This window comes from Aythya ferina, assembly GCF_964211825.1.
Source record: "Aythya ferina genome assembly, chromosome: 16".
Taxonomy (NCBI): domain Eukaryota; kingdom Metazoa; phylum Chordata; class Aves; order Anseriformes; family Anatidae; genus Aythya; species Aythya ferina.
In genome coordinates this window covers 13,370,354-13,393,625 of record NC_140315.1, presented here as the reverse complement: position 1 = coordinate 13,393,625, position 23,272 = coordinate 13,370,354, and the positions used below count along the sequence as shown (strand labels likewise).

At 49.3% G+C, this 23,272-nt stretch overlaps 1 protein-coding gene across 1 annotated transcript; it reads right to left on the bottom strand.

Moving 5' to 3' along the window:
* Window positions 1-901: 901 nt before the first annotated feature.
* CHMP4B (charged multivesicular body protein 4B) lies at window positions 902-19,791 on the bottom strand. Its single transcript, XM_084537665.1, has 5 exons — window positions 19,493-19,791; window positions 6,150-6,327; window positions 5,249-5,363; window positions 4,720-4,846; window positions 902-1,717 (listed from the first exon to the last, which is right to left on the bottom strand). Exons 1-5 carry the CDS (start codon window positions 19,686-19,688, stop codon window positions 1,644-1,646), a joined length of 690 nt encoding a protein of 229 aa, XP_084393791.1. The 5' UTR covers window positions 19,689-19,791; the 3' UTR covers window positions 902-1,643.
* Window positions 19,792-23,272: the final 3,481 nt, after the last annotated feature.

Here is a 23,272-nt window from a genome sequence, read left to right as displayed (position 1 = left end):
TCTTTACAGCTACGTTTTGCCCACAGAATGAGCCTAAGCAAGGCAGAAAAGTTTTACTCTAAGAATTTTTGCTATTCCCTGATATTATGCACAATATCAAGGAATCCAGTGATATCAAAGCAGAAAGAGAGTGATCAATCCTCATACATGCTAATAAAACATAGGATTAAGAAACCACCCTATCATTTCTCAGAAAAAAAAAAGTTAAAAGAAACAAGATTGTCCCAGCCATTTGGCAAAATGTAAACAGGAATCTTGATGCTCTTTATTGCATTTTCTTGCTGTGCAAACCAGGCTCTTCCTTGAGTTGAAGCAATTGGCTAAATGAACAGGAAAGAAAACACGACCCAGGAAACAGCTGGGTTGCCAGGTGGTGCCTCTGTCACTCACAGGTTCTGAGCTTCTGCATCAGCAACCTTAAAAGCATTAAGTGCTATGGGACTGCTTTTTCCTCTCCCAGCTAAACCTGAACATTTCTGCTAAGACACTTCACTGCACTTGAGATTGTCAGTCATAACTCCTATACAATACCAGAGCTTTAAAACACATTTTGTTTGCACACTGCACAATGGGAGTTATTTCTATTACAAAAAAATACAAAGCCAAGGCTCTCAGCCGTCCTTAAACCTGTTGATTCCAGTATTAACCCAGCTTTCATTTCTCCTTAGTGTGGACTTTGACACTGTGCCCCAGAAGATTATTAGAGTAAGAGCTCTGAGTCCTCTGGCAATTTTGTTCAGCTAAAACTCTAGTTTTATACAACTAAGCTACAGTTATACAACCAACGTTCAACTAACTTTAAAGAGTAGATGTCACTTGTGTAGGAAGAGGCCAAATGGCACTTACGTAATAGACTCAGATAACTTCAACATCGTAAGGAACTGATGGCAGTAGTCACAGATGAAAATTAATCAAGATATTTAATACAGTGCAATCCATAGTAGTTTCTTAATTAAAATAATTGTGTGCATGTATCTGAATGGGTTATTATCACAGAAAAAGCAATAAACATCATAGTGCTATGTAGAAAAATGTACAACTGAAATTTAAATCTTCCCAACTTCCAAGATGCATTTGTCAACTGCAAATCATTATCACCAATTAAAATGGGAATAGTGACTACGCTGCTGCGGTGACGAACACAAGGCTAGCCACACATCAGTAAAGGGATATAAACATAACTTGCAAAGAACTAAAAACCTAAAGCATTCCTGCACCTAAACACAATAAGAAGCCGATGGTGGCTTACGACTTTTCCTTTTTAAAATGCCTTACAAGACTTCTAAACACACTTAAACTGACTTAAAATTACAGAGTGTTTTTCAGCTTATGTCAATTTAATATGGCCCAAACTTTTGAAGATGAAGATCCAGCAGTGGCATTAGCACAGTCCAAAAGCCGAATGTTTGATTTTGCGAATACCTTTTTACAGAAATTCAACCGTACAAACCGCAGGCAATTCCTCCTGCTCCTCCTTCTTTCCTCCGTGCAGACCTCACTATGCAGAAAACAGCAATGCAGTTCCCACTGCTTCAGGTTAAAATTAAAGGTAAAGACATTTTGCTTATGCTTTCTCCTCAACACAACATATTTGCACCCAGAATAGGTAATCAAAGTCTTTTTCCAGCCATTTACTGCTGTGGTTACTGCTCGCCTGCCCCTGCCCAAGCTACCAGCTGTTTCATGTCTTCATCCTCTTCTTCCTCTCTCTTCTTGGCTGCAAAATATTAAAAGAAAACCAGTAAGTTAAGAAAGGAAATCTTGACAGAACCCTACAGCGTTCTCATTTGTTGGGGGAGAGAAGACCTAACCAATAAACGAAGCACCAAATGCCAGGTGAGGGGAAAAAAAATACACAAGACCTTTTCAATTGAAGGTACCTTCTGAAAAGCTACTGTGGGCTAAATTTTCTGACGTTGCCCCTTTAATATGAAAAAAACATAGGAAGAATGCAAACATACATGAAGGTCAGGATGCGTACACCAGTGGCATCTATTGTTTTCCATAATCACCATGCCACAAAGGAGCAGACCCTGAGCTCTCAGTTTCTGAGCCCCTCCCAGAAGGATTTAGTTTCTTACAGAAACTTATCTCCTATCTCCAGTATCACAGTCTCCCAAACAAAAATAAATTCCCTTACTCCATCCGTAAGTCCTCAAAGCCCAACAGAACACAGAGGTACTGTGTTTTGGTCTAGCTAAGACTGGAATTGAGAGACTTCCAACTCTTGTGTCAGAAGAGTCCAACTCTTGGGCTGAAGCTACCTAGCACTGGCTCTGTGCTACTCCCCTCCTCGTGCCATGAGCACCAGGACTTGGTTGGGTGCAGCTACTAGGAAGCACGATGCTATCATGTCTGGTCCTTTCAAGGGACCAAACCATGCTGTTTCTTACGATGTAACATGATAAATCTGGTTTCTGCAATTAAAACAATCCACTTAGCAAAACATTTTAACCGAGAAAGAGCTGCAATAACTTTGGAAAACACCCAAAAAAGGGTTTTTCTTTTTTTCCAAAAAAGGTGTTTCAGCTTCAAAATCACTCTGCTTCAACACGGAAAAAAAAAAAGTGTCAAATAATTAATACTTAGAATGGCTTACATAAAGGTTTCATTAAGATGATGCAAGAGGGAACTGAGTCAGCTTTAAGTCAAACTCCAAACCTATTCCTTGTAAAGATTTGGAATTTGTTTTTCTAAATTAAGATCTTCCGGTCTCTGCTAAACAAAAACAGCTTCTGCCTGGATTGTTTCAGACACCCATTTAGTTGGCAGACAACAACAAAACTCAAATTCAGACTGATTAAGTCAAAATCCAGACAGCTCCTGAAAACTGGAAAAGCAGGAAAGCTCACAGTTGTTTTCCATCCACTGAAAAGAAGGAAAGAGTCACCTCTGCTGCAGAAGACACACTAAGCATGCCCCTGAGCTGGTAGGAAAAGCAGTCCCTTTGGAAGTCTGGGCCATGGTGACCAAAAATACTTTTGACCCCAGACTGTATTAAGTCAATTTTAAGTGAAAAACAATGAATGAAAACAAAAGCACACAACATGAAGCAAACAACAACAGGAAAAAATCCACCCAGCACCACCCCCAGAATCCCAGGTTTTCCAAAATGCTGGACTCGAAGGCAGCTTTAAGTAAGAGGGGACTAGTATGTCATTCAGAGTAGTGGGATTCAAATTTCGATGAAAAATCAGCTTAACCAATCCTGTAAGACACTCTTGCACACTCAGTTTTTTCTATGAAAAACATTCATAATTTTTATGATTTATTATTTTAAGTGGTATGCCTACGTAAGTGTCACATTATGCTGTATAGCTGCTGCAACATGTACAATTATAATGCCCCTGACTAGTCAGCAGTCATTACTAGCTAATATAATGCAGAAGGTCTATTTAGTCGGTATGTTTTAATGTCCATATCCAACCAACACTAAGAAAACAAACCTCATCAAAACAGCTATGAAATAAAAAGGTAATGCCCACATTTATGTAAACGTTTCCTGCTGCTGTTGGATCTGAATTTGGATTGTCTCAGGCTCCAGATAGTTTGATGGAATTCACTCCTTTCTCATCAACACTTACCAATGATTCTGCCTAGCAAAACAGAACCAGGAAAAAAGTACAAAATCGATTACACTGAAACAAAACAGACAGAGCACGCAAGGAGCAAACTTGATAGCGTGCCATCTGAAGCAGACCTTGTTATTTGGCATTGTCTGCTGCTTCCCAAGTCTTTAATTAGCCTGGAAAGCAGCAAGATAATTACAGGTACACTGACAACTAGTTGGGAATATTTTTTTTTTGTCCTCCGTCTTTTTGGACCTTTTTTCCCCTCCTAAGTAAGCACACAAAATAAGCTGTAGTCTCTGCAGCTCTACTTGTAATGCCTTATGGCAGATTTAGCAAACTGGGTAGTAAAGCTTCACATCCCATTAATGCATGTCATAGGTTTTCCCACTCAACTGTAAGTCACGAGGTATCACTTCTAGTTTACAGAAAAATGATTAGGGCAGATTTAACAGCAGCTTTGAACTGTGTAAATACTAACACTTCTTGACCATTCTTCACATTACATCACCACACTCATTTTTGCTAGACGTACATGTTCTAAAACTGTCACGACCACAAGTCCAGTACAGTCTGGCTTGAATATGTGCAAATGTCAGACAGAGGAGGCAACCATGGACTCCAAATAGGAGACTGAGGATATACAAGTGAGTTCCTCCTAAAAGCCAGAAAAATTAGAATAACATTTAAAAAAATAAATAGCAGCAAGGAAGCATGGTTCAGTGTGGATATCTGAACCAGCCTGGGACTAATTCTAAGAGCTAATTTGCTTTCAATTCCTTTCCTTTTATATCCACGGTCTGTTTGTCAATATTACTTCCCTGCTGGATCAGCAGTGACTGGTAGAAGGATCCCACTGGCTTCCTTCTTCCACAACTTGACTCTACCCTGAGCATCATCCAGGCTGTAGATAAACTGAAAGTGCTAGAATAGGTAACAACTGTTCCTGTGATAGTTATTAATTCCCATAGTTATTGTGAAAGGCAGGTTAGCTCCTTGAAGGAACGTTACCAGATGTGATTTTGAACTCATGAAGCTGTTTCAAGCAACGTGTCTGTGCTGCCTGTAGCTCAGATTCTTAAATCAGAGGAGCTAGAATTTAAGTGAGTGTGTGTTACAAAAACCCAGGATGTTTCTGGTCCATAAATACCTGGCTTTGATGGTATTGCTATTGAGGGCACGTTTGGTAGTGGTACTGTCTCGGGACCACTTATTTCCAGCAAGTTTTTGTCTAGTTCTTCTTGTTCTAGTTCCTCTAGTTCAGCCATAAGTTCATCCTAGTTTTATAAAGGAGAGAAAAAAAAAGAAATTTTTAGATCATATTTATTATCAAGCAGATTTAGCTGGTCATGTTATCACAGAAAATAGCTTAATTGCACAGGATCAGAGCAATCTGAGGAATCTGAATCTTTGTGTGAATTCCTGTATTGTTCTCTTCTAGACTGAAGATGGTGGGGAAAGCAGTGAAAAAAGAAGATAGTGCAAGCCTAAATGTTATCAGATCGAGTCATCCAGACCATTCTCAGCATAAAATCAGGTACACAACTGCTGTATGTACTGATAGAAACAGCAAGTCATACGTTCCAGGAGAGATTTTATGTCCCAGTACTATAACTAGATACACGCAGCATGCAGATATTAAACGATTTCATTTAAACGGAGGAAAATTCAAAGCATACCTCATCAAAATCTTCCCCAAATCCTACTGGCTTTGAGATGGCTGTTGAAATCTCATCTGCCAGCTCTTGCTGTTCTGCAATGTCTTGCATTAACTCATCTACTTTATCAATATCCCTGTAAAACAAAGGAAAGAGTAAGCAAATCAGGCACTTTCCCAATCAGCACTTACGACCGTATTTCCTGTTTTCTATAATAATGCCACACCATGGTGACATTTCACAAGGTTCTTTCTCAAAAAATATTTTGCATGCAAGTCTAAGTTCTATCTTCCTACACCTCACACCCTGATCTCAAAAAAAATTTATTTTTTTTCTACTTTTCCCAAGAAGCTTAGCTCACAGCAATTATATACAGAGACCTTGTACGAAGAGGTTTTGGTTTGTATTTTGACATTAATAATAATTTGCTCTGTTCCCTAATCCAGCATTATTATATTACATCTAAAATATCTGCTTTTGGAACAAGTACAACATTCCCATAATGTAGTTTACCTTTAATTACTGCTACATACACAAACTCCAAAGAAACTGCTACAAACGCAAACTGCAAGGAAGGAAGTTTAACTCTCCCCCCTTGAGACTTAAAATTCTTGCTGTTGTGAGGTGGATCTGCAGTGGTACACCCTCCCATTTGCTTTAAACTACACTGATGCTAGCCTTCTGTTGGACAAAGTACATTTGCCATTATCAGCTTTGCATCATATGACGTGGTACCAAACTGAGAAAGTGTTGGTCAATACACAAATATACCTAATATTTTAGTTTTATTTAAGTTACAGCCTTTTAAAAAGATTTTGCTACACTCACTGTACTGTTCGTTATGAAAAACTTGGTATTTAGCAGCTCAAGCAAACACCAAACTAAAGATTGCTACAGGCAGAAAAAGAGGGGAGTAACTTACATGTTGTCGTGAGCAGCTTTCATAGCTTTAGCAGCAAGCCCCATATTCTTAAGCACTTCCGTGTTCGTGTTGGCATTTTCAAGGGCTTCCCTCTGAAATTCAATTGTGGATAACGTGCCATCAATCTGCGCAAGCTGCTTCTCATACCTTTTCTTACGCTTCAGGGCCTGAAGAGCAGCTAATCAACAGAAGGGAAAAAAAAAGTAGGATTTGTGAGATTTGTGCCCCAGACAGCCCCTCACGTTCTGTAAAAAAATGGTACGAGGTACAGAGCAATGTCTAACATCTTCTATTGTTTGTTTTATATTTACCTCCTTCAAAAACATTGCTCAAACGTGGCCGAACATGAGCTGCCCATCCATCCCCTGCCTCCAGAAGGACACGAGCCAAGCAGTGACTCGAGGGCTCAGCATGGCCCCGTCAGCCGTAACAGACCACAAGGCAGAAGCCACGTTAGAGCAAACAGCAGGCTTCACCCTGCGAGCTGGTGTGCTTGGGAACACCTCTGCTCGCTCAGCAGAGCACGGCACAGCTGCAGGTGCAGCAACCATCGCACGAGGTTATGCTGCTGCTGCCCCTGCCGGCCAGCTGAACTCCTGTGCAGCTGCAGGGAGAAGCAGCGTGTTTGGACGTAGAGTAGTCCCAAATAAAACTGTGCGTGGACTGGTCCAGCTCCTCCTGCAGCACTCAGCTCCTCCCAGGCAGGGCAGGCACCCGGGCAGGCAGCAGCAGCCTGGTGCACGCTCGATCCGAGGACACGGTGACAAGAAGTCAGATTTACACATGGCCTCACCTGGACTTGGTTAAAAGTCTGGTAGGGGTTGTGTGGAGGCAAAACCTACCGAGCACTGTTGCTGATGGACCAAGTACAACACAACGAGAGATGACAACTTCCCTCCGAGGCACTGCTGCTCCCCTGAGAGCAGATTTCTTGCTCGCGGTGTCACGGACTTGGTTGTACAATACACGTCCACCCACTTTAAAAACACAGCTTGGACACACACCGCTGTCATGACAGCCTTCCTCTCCGTTTCTTAACTTACAACACTATTTCAAACCTTTGCCTGTCCCTGTTACAATTCCCTAGCAGATATTTTGGAGAGCTGGGGGACTAAAGAGGAAGAAATCCTGGCAGCTTCCCTTATCTCCTCTACTAGAGCCACGATAACTTTGTGACACGCTGAGTAAATTCCTGCAACAGAAGCAGAATAGCTTGTTTCCTCGGAGCAGATTAAGCCAGCAGACACCTCTTGTATTGTCAGATGCCATCTTGAGAAGCTTGACAGCCCTTCAAGATAACACCCTAGCACCCAGCAGCTCTACATAGACCCCCAGCTCTGCAACTGGCTACGAATACACTCGTTTTGATCCTTTTCAAATTACCCCAGCATCCTGGAGGAATAAAGAAGTCCTTTGCGCAGCTGTAGCTTCAGCTGCCAAGCACACTTGGAGAGCACCAGAGGCTGCCTTCGCAGACGTGATCACAAGGACAAACGAACGTCACCTCGGTTGTTCCAGCACAGGCCATTCCGGTGGCTGCCACCCCAACAATCAGCAAATCCCCCCCCAACGAGTGTTGGTGGCAGCAGCTGCAGTTTCCACGTGGCAGAAGCAGGGCAGGAAGGGGTCTCCGTGTAACACGAAGGTGTTTGTTGGGACACGACACAGACTCACCTGGAACGTCCCAGCTTTGTGCCAGGCACAAAGCGCAGAGCAGCGCGTTACTGGCACTTTCAGTCTGGTTCATGCTGCACTAATTGCTTAATTAAGGATATACAAAGTTATCTTAGGAAGATAAAACTGTTAATAGGCTGTGCTTATACACTGACAGATGCCGGGAAAGCGTCAGATAGCAAAAAAACATTTTTTCAGTGAAGCCTTTGCGCATTAAGGAGAATTATAGGCAAAACCAGGGGGTTTATAACCATTACACAAACCCAAGCACTGTGATTTACGTACAGTTCCCCCCCCTGTAGCTTTCCCTGAGAACAGCCACGGTTTATCTACACTTCCTGCTTACGCACTAAGCAAGCCCTGAGACACCAAACACCACGAGCATCATGGTGACAGAGCACGTGGTCAGGGTGTATCAGGGGTTGTGCAATCCTACCCCTCCCTCCGTCCCCAGCACGCCAGCTCAGCGAACCAGAACTGCACTGCCCGGCCTTCGCTGCCTTCCTTCCGTCTGTCCTTCCTTTCCCACGTTAGCAGGGGAGAAATTAAGAGAGATCAAGGCTCCTGCTTTTGCAGAAACAAGCTACGTACTCCTCCAACCTGCAGGGCTGAGCCCATGGGTCTGGGCTGCAGCCCCACCGCCACCAGGCTCGGTGTGCCCCCACTGCTCGCCCCCAGCACCAAGCCCAGCCGGGGCCACGAGGTTTCTGCGCCCCCCTCTGCATCGAGGACCCCTCAGGACCCACCTTCCCCTGGCCTGGCTGCTCACCCAGACCTACCAAAAGACGAAGCTGCAGAAATCCCTCCGTGCTGCAGCCAGCTGCAGGGCTGAGGAGCAATACAGCAATACACAGCCCTAGCAGGAGCAGCACGGCCACACGCACAGCTTCGTGTCCGGGCAGCTGGGGGCCGACACTGAGCACAGCCCAACGAGCACCCAGTGATAAAGGAGTTTCTGCAACGATGAAAACCTCACACAACAGACTGCAATTTCTTGCAGCTAATGGCACCACAGAACAAGGTATTTAGTGCCTCAGATGAGAGGGTCACAACTTTCTGCGATTTATTTTCATCCACGTTCCCTTGTTTAACTATCCCCACGTATTGGGTTTATAAGTAGAAGATTTTATTAAGCTGGAAAAAAAAAAAACACCAAGATCAGCTCGGTCACCCACATCACTTTCACCCTCCAAGTCTGGGCAATTTGAGTCCCACACATAGCCCAGCAGCAAAAGGACACGTGCCTCTGGGGTCTCCTTTCTGCAAGCAGTGCTGACCCCGTGCTCCCCACGTCCCTGTCCACAGCTCAAACCCTGCAGGCCACTACCTGATCATTTCTGCCATCTAACAACAAGCAGTATCAATACAAATGCATCTACTTTCAAGGGAAATACTTAAAAGCATGTTTTTTTGTTTTTTTTTTTTTTTTTCCAAGCTTGTTACGATTAAGTTGGTTTTCCATCTCCCTCCTAGGACTGATTTCTTAATTTTCAGGTGTCTCTAGGGCTATAAATTGTCCGTGTTGCTGTTAACTTCACAGAGCAGTGGTATCAGACGGAAGCATACAGCTCAGGGGATGATTCTGGTTAGATCTATAACTACTTGATCTCCGCTCTCCTATTTAAGTGTCGATTTCGGAGGACTGATGAGCAGCTCTGCTGCTTTTATCCCACAGAACAGCCCTCACCACCTGCACAAATACCTACGGAAACCTTGCGCTACCAGAACTACACATTTTTATTACATTTTCAATGAAGTCAAAGCTATAAATACTTCCTCTGAAAGGAACTGCATTAAATCTTTCTCCGCAACATCCATTTTCAGAACTTGAAATCCATCCGAAGACGAGCCAGTTGGCTTCAGAACACCCTCCAGCACGACGGCGTCTCACACAGATGCAAGGCACGGACGTGCCTTTGCAGTCAAGGTGTAACACAGCCCAGCTCTGCTCCTCACGAAGAGGCAGCCATGAAAGAGGAGACCTCAGGACCTGCACCTCTAATTATGCCTTTACTATTTCCAAGACAGCAATTAAATCGGCAGGCAACGCAATTCAATACCCACCTGTAATTGCTGCGGAACTGCCTCAGCAGGACCTGCAACCAGCTATTAAACCCAAACCATTTATTCCCTGACCCAGCCAGACGTGCCTCGCTTGCGACCCAGAACCTGTTGCTAGCACCCTGGCAGCAGGTTTCTCTAGAAGGAGCTCGTCACACGCGGAAAATGTAGATCATTTCCTTACCCTGGAATAAAAAGCTGTATGAGACTGCAAAATCATCAAACCAGCATCCCAGAGCAGCTTCTGTGAAGTGCCTGAGATTCAGACACTCCAAGCAAACAGGATTAATGCTTTTCTCATCGGGACTTTCACCAAACCGTGGGCAACGCGTTTCTTACGAGAGAATCTGCGTTTGTGCAGGACGAAGCACAGACAGGCTGTGATCCCAACCCATGGGCAATGAGTTATTCAGCGGTGGGTCTGCGCTGGATCACGCGGTGTGGCTGGGATGCAGAAAGCAGCCCGGTGCTGCTGGGCCCTGCACTGAGCCCTCACCAGCTCCTCGGCACAGGACACGCAGTGAAGGAAAGCGGGCACGGGAAAGGGAAACACGGTGTCTGCTCAGAAAGCAGCAAGCAGGCTGTAGCATCACCCTGACAGCCTTCCCTCATCACGTTCCGCAGAAGTTGTTAGATAATGCCAGGTATTTCTCCTCCCAAAAAGCAGGAAGGCTTCGGATTGGGGTTAACTTGCTCTTGAATTAGCCTATTTCTATATAAAAACAGCAGCACCACTTCAAAGCACTGGCTGCTTTAGGAGGGGATCTTTTGGCTTGCCTTTTTTTCCCCCTCTCCTTTCTTTTTAGCTCAAGTCTCTCGCAGGAATCACAAAAGGGCAGCGATTGCTGACCCATCAGAACAAAGTGCCAGATGACCAACTCAACCTGCTGAACAGCGTTGGATTCGATGCAAGCAGCATGGTGGTAGGCTTAGAATTCACTATTTAAAAATAAAAATCCTAAGATCAATGCTTATCTTCGCTTAATAAATCAAAGCAAACCCCACGATAGCAAAAACATTTGATGGATACACAAAGTTAGTTTTCACAAGACAACAGCAAGAGCCCGCTAGCACTAACGCAGGATTTTAGGCAAACTTCACAACCCCCAGCCTGAAGGGGGACAGTGGGTGCTCTGCCTCCTAACCCCAAGGTGCAGGAGGGTATCCAGACACTTTACATACCCTCCAAAACCTAACAGCGGGTAACAAAACTTACTTGAATTTTAGTAAATTCATCAGCACTTTCCATAGGCAAGTACCCACTGGAGAAAAACCAGAAATGTATATTATTATAATTAAATTGGAAGGTAATACATCTACAGCCAGCTGGGTGACTCCTGTTACCCATTAAGAGCTGGTGAGCAAGCTCAAAGGGATCTTTTCCACATGGCAGTTTGACATATTCCTTGCCTTTATTACCAGCTCCAGCTGGGACATTGGACCCAATTTGCACTGATAAAGATGTAAACGGGCAGAGCTCTGGGTGAAAACTGCTTTCAATTTCCTGCACAGAAACACGTGCACAAGCAAATTTGAAGAAAATTTCACAGCCTCCTTAGGAAGTCAAACTTTTTGACATATAAAAACGCGTTCCTTCTTTCCTTTTTAGTCTTCAGTTGCTGAACTGCAAAATATTAGTTAATTTTTTGCACTTTTTTTTTTTTTTTTTATAACTTTTAAGTTTCCTACCTACTTGAATTTCTGTGGTAGCCCCCCCCAACAGGCCAGCAGCAGCTTTATGCTTACTGTTCGACCACAGCGAGCAAAAAGAAGGCACAACAGCAGCCAGCGCTCCAGCACAGCTGATAAGCAGGAACTCAAGTTATGGTTTTCAGCCACTCCTCTGTGCGATAAATGAACATTCACGAGTGAAAAGGGCAGAGTCGTTTTGCCAGACTATCCTCCTCTGTCTGGGCTTACAAGTCTGAAAGAGCAAAACAGTTCACCCAAATAATTTCACTTTGTTCTCAAAAAAAAAAAAAAAAAAAAAAAAAAAGCTGTCTGGAAGAATTTTATGTAATTTTTAAGATATTTCAACCTGTAAGTAAACAATTATTAATAGAGCCATTATAAGCCTAAGATCTCCCTCATAATATTTACAATAGTTTGGGAATGAAATAAGAAAAAGGGTCAGAGCGATCAGAAGTTAGCAGGATAATAAAAACACATTTTTTGCTAAGTAATACTGCATTCAGAGAAAAAACTGGCTCAGAACATCAGTAAGTCCATCAAAAATCAACAGCCCTGCTGCAAGTAAGTCCTGCTTGTACACTTGCAGGACAAGCAGTGTTGATGGGGTACTTACACCTACAGCAATCCTACTGAAAAAATGCTTTTAAATATCCTTAGTAGCAAAATACAGACTGGTTTATACAGAAACAAGAACTCAGGACTCCTTTTTCCGAATACTTGGAGCTCCAGGCTCTGCTGGCAACAACACGTCTCAGCTTGAGGAGAGCAGGAGGATCGGGTGCTTCAAGGAGCACTGAGAACGGTGGCAAAAAACACTGGGGAGTTTCACTGAGCTCCAAACCAGGCTCCTACAGAGCTCCGGGCGTTGTGAACCCAGGGAATTTGTCCTGACTGACGGCTCACAAGGCGCACGCTCCCTGCCTGCCCACCTCCCACCTGTAACTGGAAGGAATGGCACAGCGATCTGGTAGCGTTACACCAGACACCTGAAACAGAAGCAGAGGAAGATGGGTTAATAGCTCTGATTGCTGCAGCTGGGGTGGGGGTGATCTCACATCCAATTTTTTCAGTTCTCTCTGGCAAGAAGAAATGGCAGAATCAGAGAAAGCAGCAGAAAAGATCGCCAGCCATATTCAGACACAACGAAAAAGTTCCATAGGAGCCTCAAAAAATCACGTATACTGTGCCTGCCGTGCCAAAATACTGGGAGAGAAGAGCAGAGAGGCTTCCCAAAGGGGTCTCCCGGCCCCTCTCACAAAGCCCAGGCACCAGAGGTGATGGACTCACGGCACGGCACATTGTACCGTCAGCCCGTCTCTAATTCACCCGGCAGAAGCAGCCTCATTATTTTTGCTGCTGCTGAAAACGTGGTTCCATCTTCCTGCTGCTTGCCTAGGCAGAAAATATAATCATCAACAACATCCTCGCTGCCCTTGAAATGGGATAAGCAAGAGGCACCACAAAGCGTAACACAAATTGCTGCCTGGCTTGCAGCGGCTTCCCCCCTGACAGTGCCTGTTAATCTCCCACTCGCTGAGAATTAGCGAGCAGCTCACGGAGTCTCACAAAAATCCCACGAAGATCTACCTTAAAGCAATCAGAAAACACCCTCCAATGCTACAAGCAGACAGAAGGCTCGATGTAAACCCAGTAATGATAAACCCCACCACACTTCCCAAAATTCCTTCGTAGCTCTGAGCTCAGCCTTGAATAAGCAACCTAGCTCCGAGGCCTGCTAGCTCAGAAGAGCTGAAGCACGCTCGTAGGGGCTCAGCCCCAGCAGAAAAGCCCCAGGCAGCACCTTGCCACAAGCAACCCGCAGCACGTCCCGAGGAAGGTGAGAGCAGCCGGGGCTCGCACCGTGCAGCAGCTGGCAACTCTCACTTCTCTGCTCAGGGACCAGAGGTCAGACCTTTTCAGAGCACTTCTAAAACCCTCTGGGCTGTTTCCAAACCCCCCGGTCCTGTTACAGCAGCTAGAGAGCACCCTTGTCCTTCACTCTTCTGCCTGGGCTTTTTTTTTGGCGCAGGTACCGGTGCTGGAAATACCTCCTGCCCTTCAGCTGCTCCAGCAGAGCCTCGTGCCCGTCCTGCATGCTGGTGCCACCTCTCCAGCTGCGAAGGAACACGAAGCCTCCCAGGGACACTAACAGCACACCAGCTCGGACGAGGGACTGCGGAGGAAGCGAGCAGGGCCAGGAAGCAGCACCAAAGCCTGTTCCTAACTGGTGGCCCGTGAATCACCTGCCTACATACAGCACAAAACGTCGGAGGTCAGAGAAGAGAGTTTTGGTTTTAAGCATCACGGTGTGGAAGCGGATGGGAGAAAGAGGCACTGAAGCATGGTTAAAAATAAATTCACATCAACTCCAAGGCTCACACAGGGCAAAGCAGCCGCATTTCTTTCCCAGGGAAGATCACTTACCGAGATCTGTGATGTCCAGAGGATACACGCAGGCCTAAAAGTCCCTTTATGCTGAATGCTTGAAGCCATCACCACACATTTCCCCCACTACCAGGCCCTAATGCCTCTAGCAGAGCTCCCAGAAAGCAGCCACCAGGGCTGGCAGCAGCCTCCTGTGCCCCTCCTCGAGAGGTGGTGGTGGTTTTGCCTGGGAAGAGACCGGGGCTCTGTCTTTTTTCTCCATTTATCTTTCTGTGTCTGTCTACAAAGCATCTATTTGTTCCCGAACCCTTTCCTCAAAAGACGGCAATGTTTCCTAGCTCAAAGATTAAGAAGCAACTGATTAAAACTACTCGAGGAAAGCATCTCAACCCAGGCAGAGTAAAAGAAGGCTCCTGCCCTCTCTGAATTCAAACCAAGAAGATTACAACCTCCTCTCGAAGAAAGCAGTGCAAGAGACTGAACTAAACACCACGGATTCATGGTTTAAAAATGTAGAAATACACAAGGGGGGGATGAGCAAGAAGAAAGCACCCCTGCACACCAGCACCACAAGCTCTGCTCCGTGCAGTACCCAGCAGAGCGGTGCCAACCAACTGCCCTGCCCGAGCAGCACCCGCAGCACGCTGGGACCGGCCCCGTGGCTCCGCACCCCACAGCTGGGGTGGGAGGAGCTGTACTGGAAGCCTATCACACCTCCTCGCCACCCTTCCTTATACCAGCGAGCCAGAAATAGCCGTTTTTATGAGCACAGAAAGCGTGCTTCCGAAGGTCACAACCCATGATCGCAAGGGGATTTACCACCGAGGCGGTGACTCGGGCACTCGGGCTGAAAATCGCCGAGCAAAGCTCGTGGGGCCGGAGCTGGCGAGACGAGGAACTTCCTCCTGGGCACAGCCTTCTGCGGGAAGCGAGGTTAAAGGTCCAGGATCACAGAAACCCTTTGAAGCTGATTTCTTTGCTCTCTGAACACCACGACAGCAATCCTCTGGTCAATAATCCTCACTGAGATGATCGAGGCGAGCCATCCTGGACACTTCTGTCTTTTTCCCTGCGGCCGCTGGGGTAAATCGCCCTCTCACCCTTTCCAAGTGCCCCCTAACATAGCTCACTGTTAGAAACCTGCACCCTACTTCACATCAGTTTGATATTTATACGCACTCAGAGACATTTTTCAGAATTCAACAAATGTTGAAGGGCTTTGGATGAAAAAGTGTGCTCGTTAAGGGCTCTTTAGGATCCTTACACACTGCAAATGCTCCTTGTGGGTTTTCTTCTTTATTTTGCGACTGCTGAAGGACGCCCAGCTAAAGAGAATCCCATGAAACAACTGTCTTCCTCTGAGTCTCCTTGCCAGAAACACGTTGGAGAGGTTCAGCTGTACAAGAACAGAAACAGCTCCTCTTAAACATCTCAACACGTTCTTCTTTGACAGGAATTAAGAATCCCTAAGTTTAAGCAATAGTTTTTAGACCAAGACACAAAATTCAGGAGATCCTACCTTTAAGTGGCTCATTTGGAGACTTGTTCTTCCTGGGGAATGAAGTTACTGGCTGGGAATCTGTCACCCTTTTTCCAGCTCTGTGTAGCTCCCACTGCAGTGTCGCCAAGCTGAAGAATTTCACTGAGGCTGTCACAATATTTAGCACTTCCCTCAACATCTCGTCTGGGGAAGTTTCGCTATTTTGAGAGCTGAAAATTTTAACTTCTTTCATTAATTTTCCAATTCCAACACCGATGATGGGAAGGGGAAAAAGTTGGGGAAACCCCAAAATTACAAAGCAAATCAAATCCAGCTGTGCCCGTGCCCTTCCCAGCAGCAGCCACATATTTCAGCACCCCGGTACCATCAGGAAGCTCTGCGGTGCCCCGGCCTCCTCACCGGGGCCCAGCCTGGCCACCAGCAGAACCTCCCCGGGGCCATCAGGTGTCCGAGGGCACAGCCGGGCTCTCCCCATGTCTGATGTGAGCATTTTTAGCATCCTCCAACTGCGCCCTGTCCGTCCCAGGCACTTTGTGCCACAAGTTCTGCTTCGCTGGACACCCGGCTGCAAATCCAGAGAGCACTGAATTGCCCACGCTGTTCCAGCTTTTAGTTTTGCAAAATGATGCGTTTTTGGGTGTCACGAGTAAATGGGGATGTTTGGCTTTACACCCTGCTCCTGCCAGACGTGCAGAGCCTCACTGCCTGCAGGCCAGGCCACGTCCTCCCCGCTCACACCACACGAGGGGCACAAAGCACCCCAGAGCAACAGGGAGGGCAGCGCTCACAGCTCCAGGTTTTTTTTCCAGGTAAGGATTTCACTGGGGAGAGCACAAATCCATCCAAATCCTGGCAGCAGCCTTCCAGCCAGCAGCATACAGCCCACTGTGCTACTGCAGCTCTGAACCCGGCCCAGGAGCCCTTCAGCAGGCTGTACGAGCTAGAGCTGAGCTTACCCAGGTCCTGGAATCCAGCACATGACACACCGCGATAGAAAAAGCCATAAAAAAGCACTAAAAGCAAGGCAGTGGCTGCCAGCACACCAGGCTTCCCCTCTGACACGGAAGAGAGGAAGGCTGGACTGCAGCACGGCGTCACCACATCGCAGCTGGCAGAGCCGCAGGTTTGGGGGGAGCTTTGTGCAACTTTTTTAAAGGTGTTTTGAATCCTCCCGTCCCTTGCCAGTTCTACACTGCAGCAACCGGACTCCAGAAGCCTGCTCTGTAGGCACAGGACAGGACGGCACACTGCAAGCTCCCCCTTGCTTTGGAACAGCTCCTTAAAAGCAGAGCAATTAGCACCATTCTCCCACACCAGGTACTTCAGGAGAGCAGCAGGGCTCAGCCAGCAGCGCTATCCCCGCTCTCACACTGAAGCTGTGCTCTCCAGTTCAGCACCTGGAGATGACAGCCGACCTGCCCGCCTGCCTGCAGCAGCTCCAGGGTCTGCTGAAAGATGACGGGGGGCATAAAGCCTCGACTTTCAGCTTCAGCTCCCGCCCAGCTTTCTTGTTTGGCTTTCTTTTTTTGGCGTGAGGCAGACAACAGGAGTGCTCTCTGCCCAGGAAAAGCCTGAATTACACAGCTGGTATTTAGCTGTGGTTTTGCATCCATTTTGTACTTGGTCATCTGCGCCAAAAAAAAACAGCACTGTGTTTATTTACAGAGCAGGAGGAGCTGACTAGCTGGCAGGAATCAGAGTTGGTAGAAAATCCATGAAGCGTCAGCCTCCTGCTAACACCTGAATGTATCTACTGCACATCAGCGTGGTGTCAGCTTCTCCCTCTTTCCAGGATTGGGGACCTCGTGTTCGCTGACAAAAGGTAAAACCCAGCGGCAGGCTGGCACAGGACTGCACTGATTTACTCTGGATCCGATCCCTGGTGGGCTGCTCCTAACAGCAGCACCCGGCAGGGCACCAGGGCTCTCCCCCTGCTGTCAACTTCCCACTGAGACAACTTCACCTCCAGGTTTCCATCAGAAAAGGCAGGGCACTTAGACAACACCACAAAACAGGCACAACCCGGGTCCTTCCAGCAGGCAGAACACTCACTTGCACCTTTTCGTCCTGTTCTAAGGATGACCAACCTTCTCCTTGGCAGTTTTCCACCCCGAGGACAACAAATGGTAACCGCAGGAAAGCCGGAGCTGCTGCTCTCCCTACCACACACCGAAAACAGCACCGGCGCCTTCGCAGCCGCCTGACCTTGCAGATTGTTGCCTTCCCCCTCCCCAGGAGCTACTTGGGTGCTGTGGAGCAGTAAGAAGGAATTGGTAGAGCAAAAGAAATAAGAAAAAAAACTGCTGCCTGTTAACATCCCAACACTCGAGTCCCCCTTCCGAAGGCACAGTGGTCGTAAAACTGCCACAGCGTGCAGCCAGAAAAGAAAGACCATAAAAAAAAAAAAAAAACAACTTCCTAGCACAAGTTGAAAGCCTCTCGTGCCAAGAAGCAACGCGGCCTAAGGACACGCTGAGGACATTTATACCAGCTGGTTACTCGCGGTAACTTCAGAATTTGACGAGAAGCTGCCTGGTTGCACAGCCCAGACACCCTCCATGCAGATGATGAAAAACACACACACAAAACACGTCCGTAACTTCATAAAAGCCCTGCGTGTGCCTGGGGCAGGCGCTGTAAGAAGTTTCTGTGCTCCAGGGGTGCCGAAGGAGCTGCTGAGCGAGCCTTCAGAAACCGTGTGTGCTTGGCAGCCGAACAAGGGCTCAGTGTGCCAGCTGCACAGCGCGGCTCCTGCCGTGACGCCGAGGGGGCAGGACGTGCATCCTCCCCCCAGGAACATCGCTCCGCGTTCCCCAGGGCGCCTCCATCCCCCCGTGAAGCTCCCTGCCCACTGCTGCAGATGTGCAGATTCCCCTGCCTGCTTTCCACAGCAGCCCCTGCTAACAACAGCGAGACCTCCCGGCCGTGCATCTTGGCAGAGAGCGGGGACAGATAAACACCCCCAGAGGGAAATCCAGGAGTCTCGGAGAGGTAAAAAAGCTGGAAGGATTTTTAGAGGTGGGTCTTTTAAAAGTTCAGATCCAATAAAGAGCCAGTCCTTAAAAACCATCCCTAATAAGTTAGCTTTTTTTTTGGAGTTGCTTAAAACATCTCCATTAGATAAAAACATTCCCATTAAAAGCAGACTTTTTATTTAAAACCAATTTGTTTTTATTTTTCCCCTAAGTTACAAATTTGAGTGACTTTGCACCAGTCACAATTTCCGGATTATAAAACAGCCTGAAGTCAGAGAGAGACAAATCCACACAGCCACGTGACAAAAAGAAACACGCACACAGAATTTGTCCCAGCTCAGCTGATGAGTGACACCCCGAACTCTGCAGAAACAAACGGCGTGTCCCGAGGAGAACTCACTTCCCAGCAAACCAGCAGAAACCCACGGGCTCTCCCAGCAGCCCAGCATTAACACTGGCCTCTTGGCTCCGGAGAGGAGAAAAAAATAAAAGTTTCCTTGGTGGGGGGGAGGAGGGGGGGTTGGCTTTCCACCAGAAAACCATCCTCAGCCCTTCTCGTTTTCACAGCTCCTTAATTACTCCTCGGGATCCTGTTCTGCTTGGAGACCTCAATTAGCCTGACCCAGAATCCTGCAGCTCGGGCAGGTTCTTCTCCCTCCTGCGCCTCCAAGGAAAGGCAATGCCTCCGCTGCCCACAGAGAGGCGTGGGGAGAGGCCTCGGAGCCCAGAGCCCACGGGTTTGGGTGGGAAGGGACCTCAGAGCCCACCCAGAGCCAACCCCTGGCCCCCAGCCCAGGATGCCCCCAGTCCCCCCAGCCTGGCCTTGGGCACCCCCAGGGATGGGGCACCCCCAGCTCCTGGGGCAGCCTGGGCAGGGCCTCGCCGCCCTGGGAATGAAGAATTTCCTCCTGCCACCCAACCTGAGCCTGCCCTCTGCCAGTTTAACGCCATCCCCAGCCTGCCCCAGGCCGCAGCAGGCAAAGAAGAGGCGCAGGTAACCGGGCCCGGCGGCAGGGCTCACACAAACACCGCCCCCCCCCCCCCCGTCCCCTCACCGCGCTTGTTCTTGGTGCCGTGCTTGCGGGCGGCCGCCAGCTCCTGCTCGATCTTCTTCTCCAGGAACTCCTGCTTCTTGCTCAGCATCTCCTCGGTGTCGCGGAGCCGCTGGATGGCCTCCTGCGGGGACGGGCCCTTCCCGCCGCCCTTGCCGCCGGCCCCCACCCCGAATATCTTCTCCAGGAACCCCGACATGGCTGCGGCGGCTCGGGACGGCTCCGGCCGCGCTCGGCGCTCGCCTCAGCCTCGGCCTCCTCCTGCTGCTGCCGCCGCCGCCGCCCGGGCCGCTCCGGTCGCCGCCCCGCCTCAGCGCCCGCCCCCCCCCCCCCGACGCATACAACTCCCAGCGTGCCCCGCGGCGCAGCGCCGCACCGCCGAGCGGCGGCCGCGCGAAGGGCACGCTGGGAAATGGAGTCCCGGCAGGGGCGGGGCCGGGCGCGAGGCACGCCGGGGAGGAGCGGGCTGCCGGGAGGAACCGGGAAGCGGCCCCCAGAGGGCGGGTGACGTCAGCGGGGCGTTGCCATGGCGGCAGCGGCCTGAGGCAGGGCCCGGCCCGGGGAGGTCCCGCAGCGGGCTGGGCTCGGTGTTAATAATTATCGAGATACAGACAGCGATACAGCCGTGTATCGGCACTGCCGGTATCGGTACTGGCGGTTCTTGTCCTGGGGCGTCCCTTCAGCAAACGCCAAGGGCGCCCCGTGACCCAGCAAACGCTGGGCAGGGCAGGAGCCCACCCACGGGGGGGGAGAGACCCCCAAAATCACCCAGTCCAACCTCTGAGCTAACACTGACCTGCCCTCCACTGAACCGTATCACCAAGCACTACACCGAAACGTCTGTTACAGCCCCCCAGGGATGGTGACTCCACCACTTCCCTGTGCAGCCCGTCCCAGTGCCGCGCAATCCTCTCCGTAAAGAAGTTTTTCCTGACACCCAACCCAAACCTCCCCTGGCACAACTTTAGCCCGTTCCCCCTCGTCCTGTCACCAGGCAAATAGACCAACCTCCACCTCACTCCAGCCTCCTTTGAGGTACCTGTAGAGAGCAATAAGGCTGCCCCTGAGCCTCCTTTTCTCCAGGCTGAACAAGCCCAGCTCCCTCAGCCGCTCCTCGTAGGACTTGTTCTCCAGACCCCTCACCAGCTTTGTCGCCCTTCTCTAGACTCGTTTGAGCACCTCAATGTCCTTCTTAAAGCAAGGGGCCTAAAACTGAACACAGCACTCACCAGAGCCAAGTAGAGGGGGACAATCACTTTCCTAGCCCTGCTGGCCACACAGCCCCTGCCTCATTCTGGCTTGTTAAGTTTGTAACGGCAGACACAGAACAAAGACAGCTGCACACAAAAAAATAGACAAGAAAAGTCCACTGAGGCTCGGAGAAACCGTGCCCAGGGTAGGAGAGCCCTCAGCTGGACACCTCAGGAGCTGGAACACCGGCAGTGCTCTGCCTGCCCTCAGTGACTCGCAGCCCCCTGCCCCAGCCTGGCAGCAGCCAGGCACCCGCCACAGGAACGCGGCTCCTGGGTTCTCCCCGTTTGGCCCACGGGAAACAGAACAATTTGTGCATGTCTTAATTGGCCCTGGGTTTCATCGGAGCTTATTCAGCTGGGCAAAACAGCACGGCATGGGATTTCAGAGCTCCTGGCTTGCTGCGATGAGCCACCTTCCCCACACAGCACAGCACCAAGCACTGCTCACAGCTCACCGTGCCTCAGTGACAGCGTCTGCTTTTTCGTAATTAAATTCTCTTTCCCACAAGGTTTTCCATCATGACAAATTTTAATCTGCAGAAGAGAGGGTTTTGTTCTTCTTTTAAATACCTGCATTTTGTTCCTTTTCAAACAAAGGCACTGAGGCCCCAGGACCACCTACCTGGGGCAGCTGCAGAGCCGCCAGCCCCTGGGAAGCAGGGGGACAGCAGCTGCCACGCTCCTGGGCATCACCCAGCCCTTCCCCGGGGCGGCAGCATTCATCAGCCACAAGGCTTCCAGGCAGAGCTGCACAACCACCCGGCCCAGCCGCCCTTCAGCTCAGGGCCCTCTGTTGTTACCTCACACTAATCACTCGGAGATTTACTCTAAGATCATTACGGCCGAGGGAAAGCTGCGCTGAGCTAGCAGTGCCCGTGAGCACAGCCCCACCACACAGGTACTGAGCATCAGTGCAGCATCTTTCGGCCCCAGCATCCCGCGGCCACACGTGAAGCTGTTTTACAGCTCTGCTCCCAACCCTTGAATTCCACTCAGCGCAGCCAGCGGACACCAGATTCCAGCACCTGGTTTCAACTGGCTGAGCTGGGGGAAGCAGGGGCCCTAAAGGAAGGGCCATGGGGGCCTCCAGCCCCCGCCTGTGAGCTGAAGGAGAGCTGTGCCCACGCGTTGGCCTCTCAGAACAGAGCTGGCTGCAGCGAGCGCCCAAAGCCACATAATGACACTGTGCAGTGTGGGCAGCAAGGGGAGGAAAACAGTTTGCTAAATATACTCCTCCTAGTTCCTTCTCCTGTTCCCTTCCTGTGAGAACTGTTTTTAAAAGTTATTGTGGGCAAATAAACTCTGCCCTTCAGAGCAGACAAGGTTCCCAGAAGCACAGAACCATTTCCTCCAAGCATGCTCCCTCAGAGCAGGACGCTTGGGGTATTGCTGAGTTTTGAGTACGAGCAGGTACCACGACCTCCCGGCCCCTCCACAACCTCGTCACAGTGCCAGACGTGTTTTTGATCAACGTTTCTTTCCACTGAGTCAGCATTTGCCATGTTCTGGCACGTCCTTGTTGCCTCCCATCCTGTTCCTCTGCACCTCTGGAGTCCAGACTCATCCCTTCTTCTCTATGCCCTCCTGCAAACTCCCAGTTTCAGAATTAAACAGAACACACCGCAAGGACACAGCAGGAGTACCTGGAGGTCCAGCCGTGGGCTGGAGCTCAGGCAGGTTGCAGGCAGGCAGCAGGGGCAGAGCAGTGGGAGCAGTAACGCTGGGCTGACCGCGCCAGCAGCCAGGAATGGCCACAGGTTGTCCCACATGGCAGCAGCAGTGAGGCAGGGCACCCCACAGCCAGGCGTGCGGCACCCAGAGCTGACTGACCCGGTGCTCTGCCCTGCACCACCCCCAGGCTCAATGGGCAGCATCTTCACAGCGACAGCTGATCAGCTCATCACCCCAAATTCTCCACCTGCTCTGCTGACCTGTACAAGACAAATGCAGTGGGGAGAGCAGAGCATGGGGACAGCATGTGCCAGGTGGACCCCGAGGCAGCAGGGGTGTTTCTCCAGGTCTGGGTCACGTTCCCTTTTCCCACAGGCAGGACCAGCTCACCAGCACCAAACTAAGGCTGAGTGTAGCATGGGAAGGAAGAGGGAGCCTAGCAGGCAAAACCACACTCGACTGCTCTCCTGCCTACTTTGGGCTCCACACCTGCCCACGCAGCTCCTTTCCCAACACCACACAGCTTTCAGTTCCCTCCCATTAGGTGCCGTGGGTTTGGTGTTCCCACCTCGCTTTTGGGACTCCTACTTAGGCAATCAGATCGGAGAAGCCGTGTGGACAGCAAGAGCTGTTCCAGTCGCACAGGACTTTCCTGCTCCCTGACCACTGCCACCCCGCTGCCAGCATCCCACTGAAATGATTAACCAGCCCATAAAACTGAGCTAAGGGAATGTAGGGCTGGGAATCAGCTAATGGAGGAGTGCAGCAGATGCTACAAATCTGGCTCGTGGGCACATCACAGGTTTCCTGTGTGACCCTGGACAGGTCGCCTCGCCCAGGCCTTCGTTTCTCCCACTGT

What these genes read in the sequence shown, in the direction of transcription:
- CHMP4B (XM_084537665.1), bottom strand. Translation starts at nt 19,688, where the DNA reads ATGTCGGGGTTCCTGGAGAAGATATTCGGGGTGGGGGCCGGCGGCAAG. An exon ending in CGGCACCAAGAACAAGCGCG is followed by an intron (nt 6,328 to 19,492) that starts GTGAGGGGACGG and finishes TCTGTTGATTAG; the next exon opens with CTGCTCTTCAGGCCCTGAAG. An exon ending in AAAGCTGCTCACGACAACAT is followed by an intron (nt 5,364 to 6,149) that starts GTAAGTTACTCC and finishes TTTGTTTTACAG; the next exon opens with GGATATTGATAAAGTAGATG.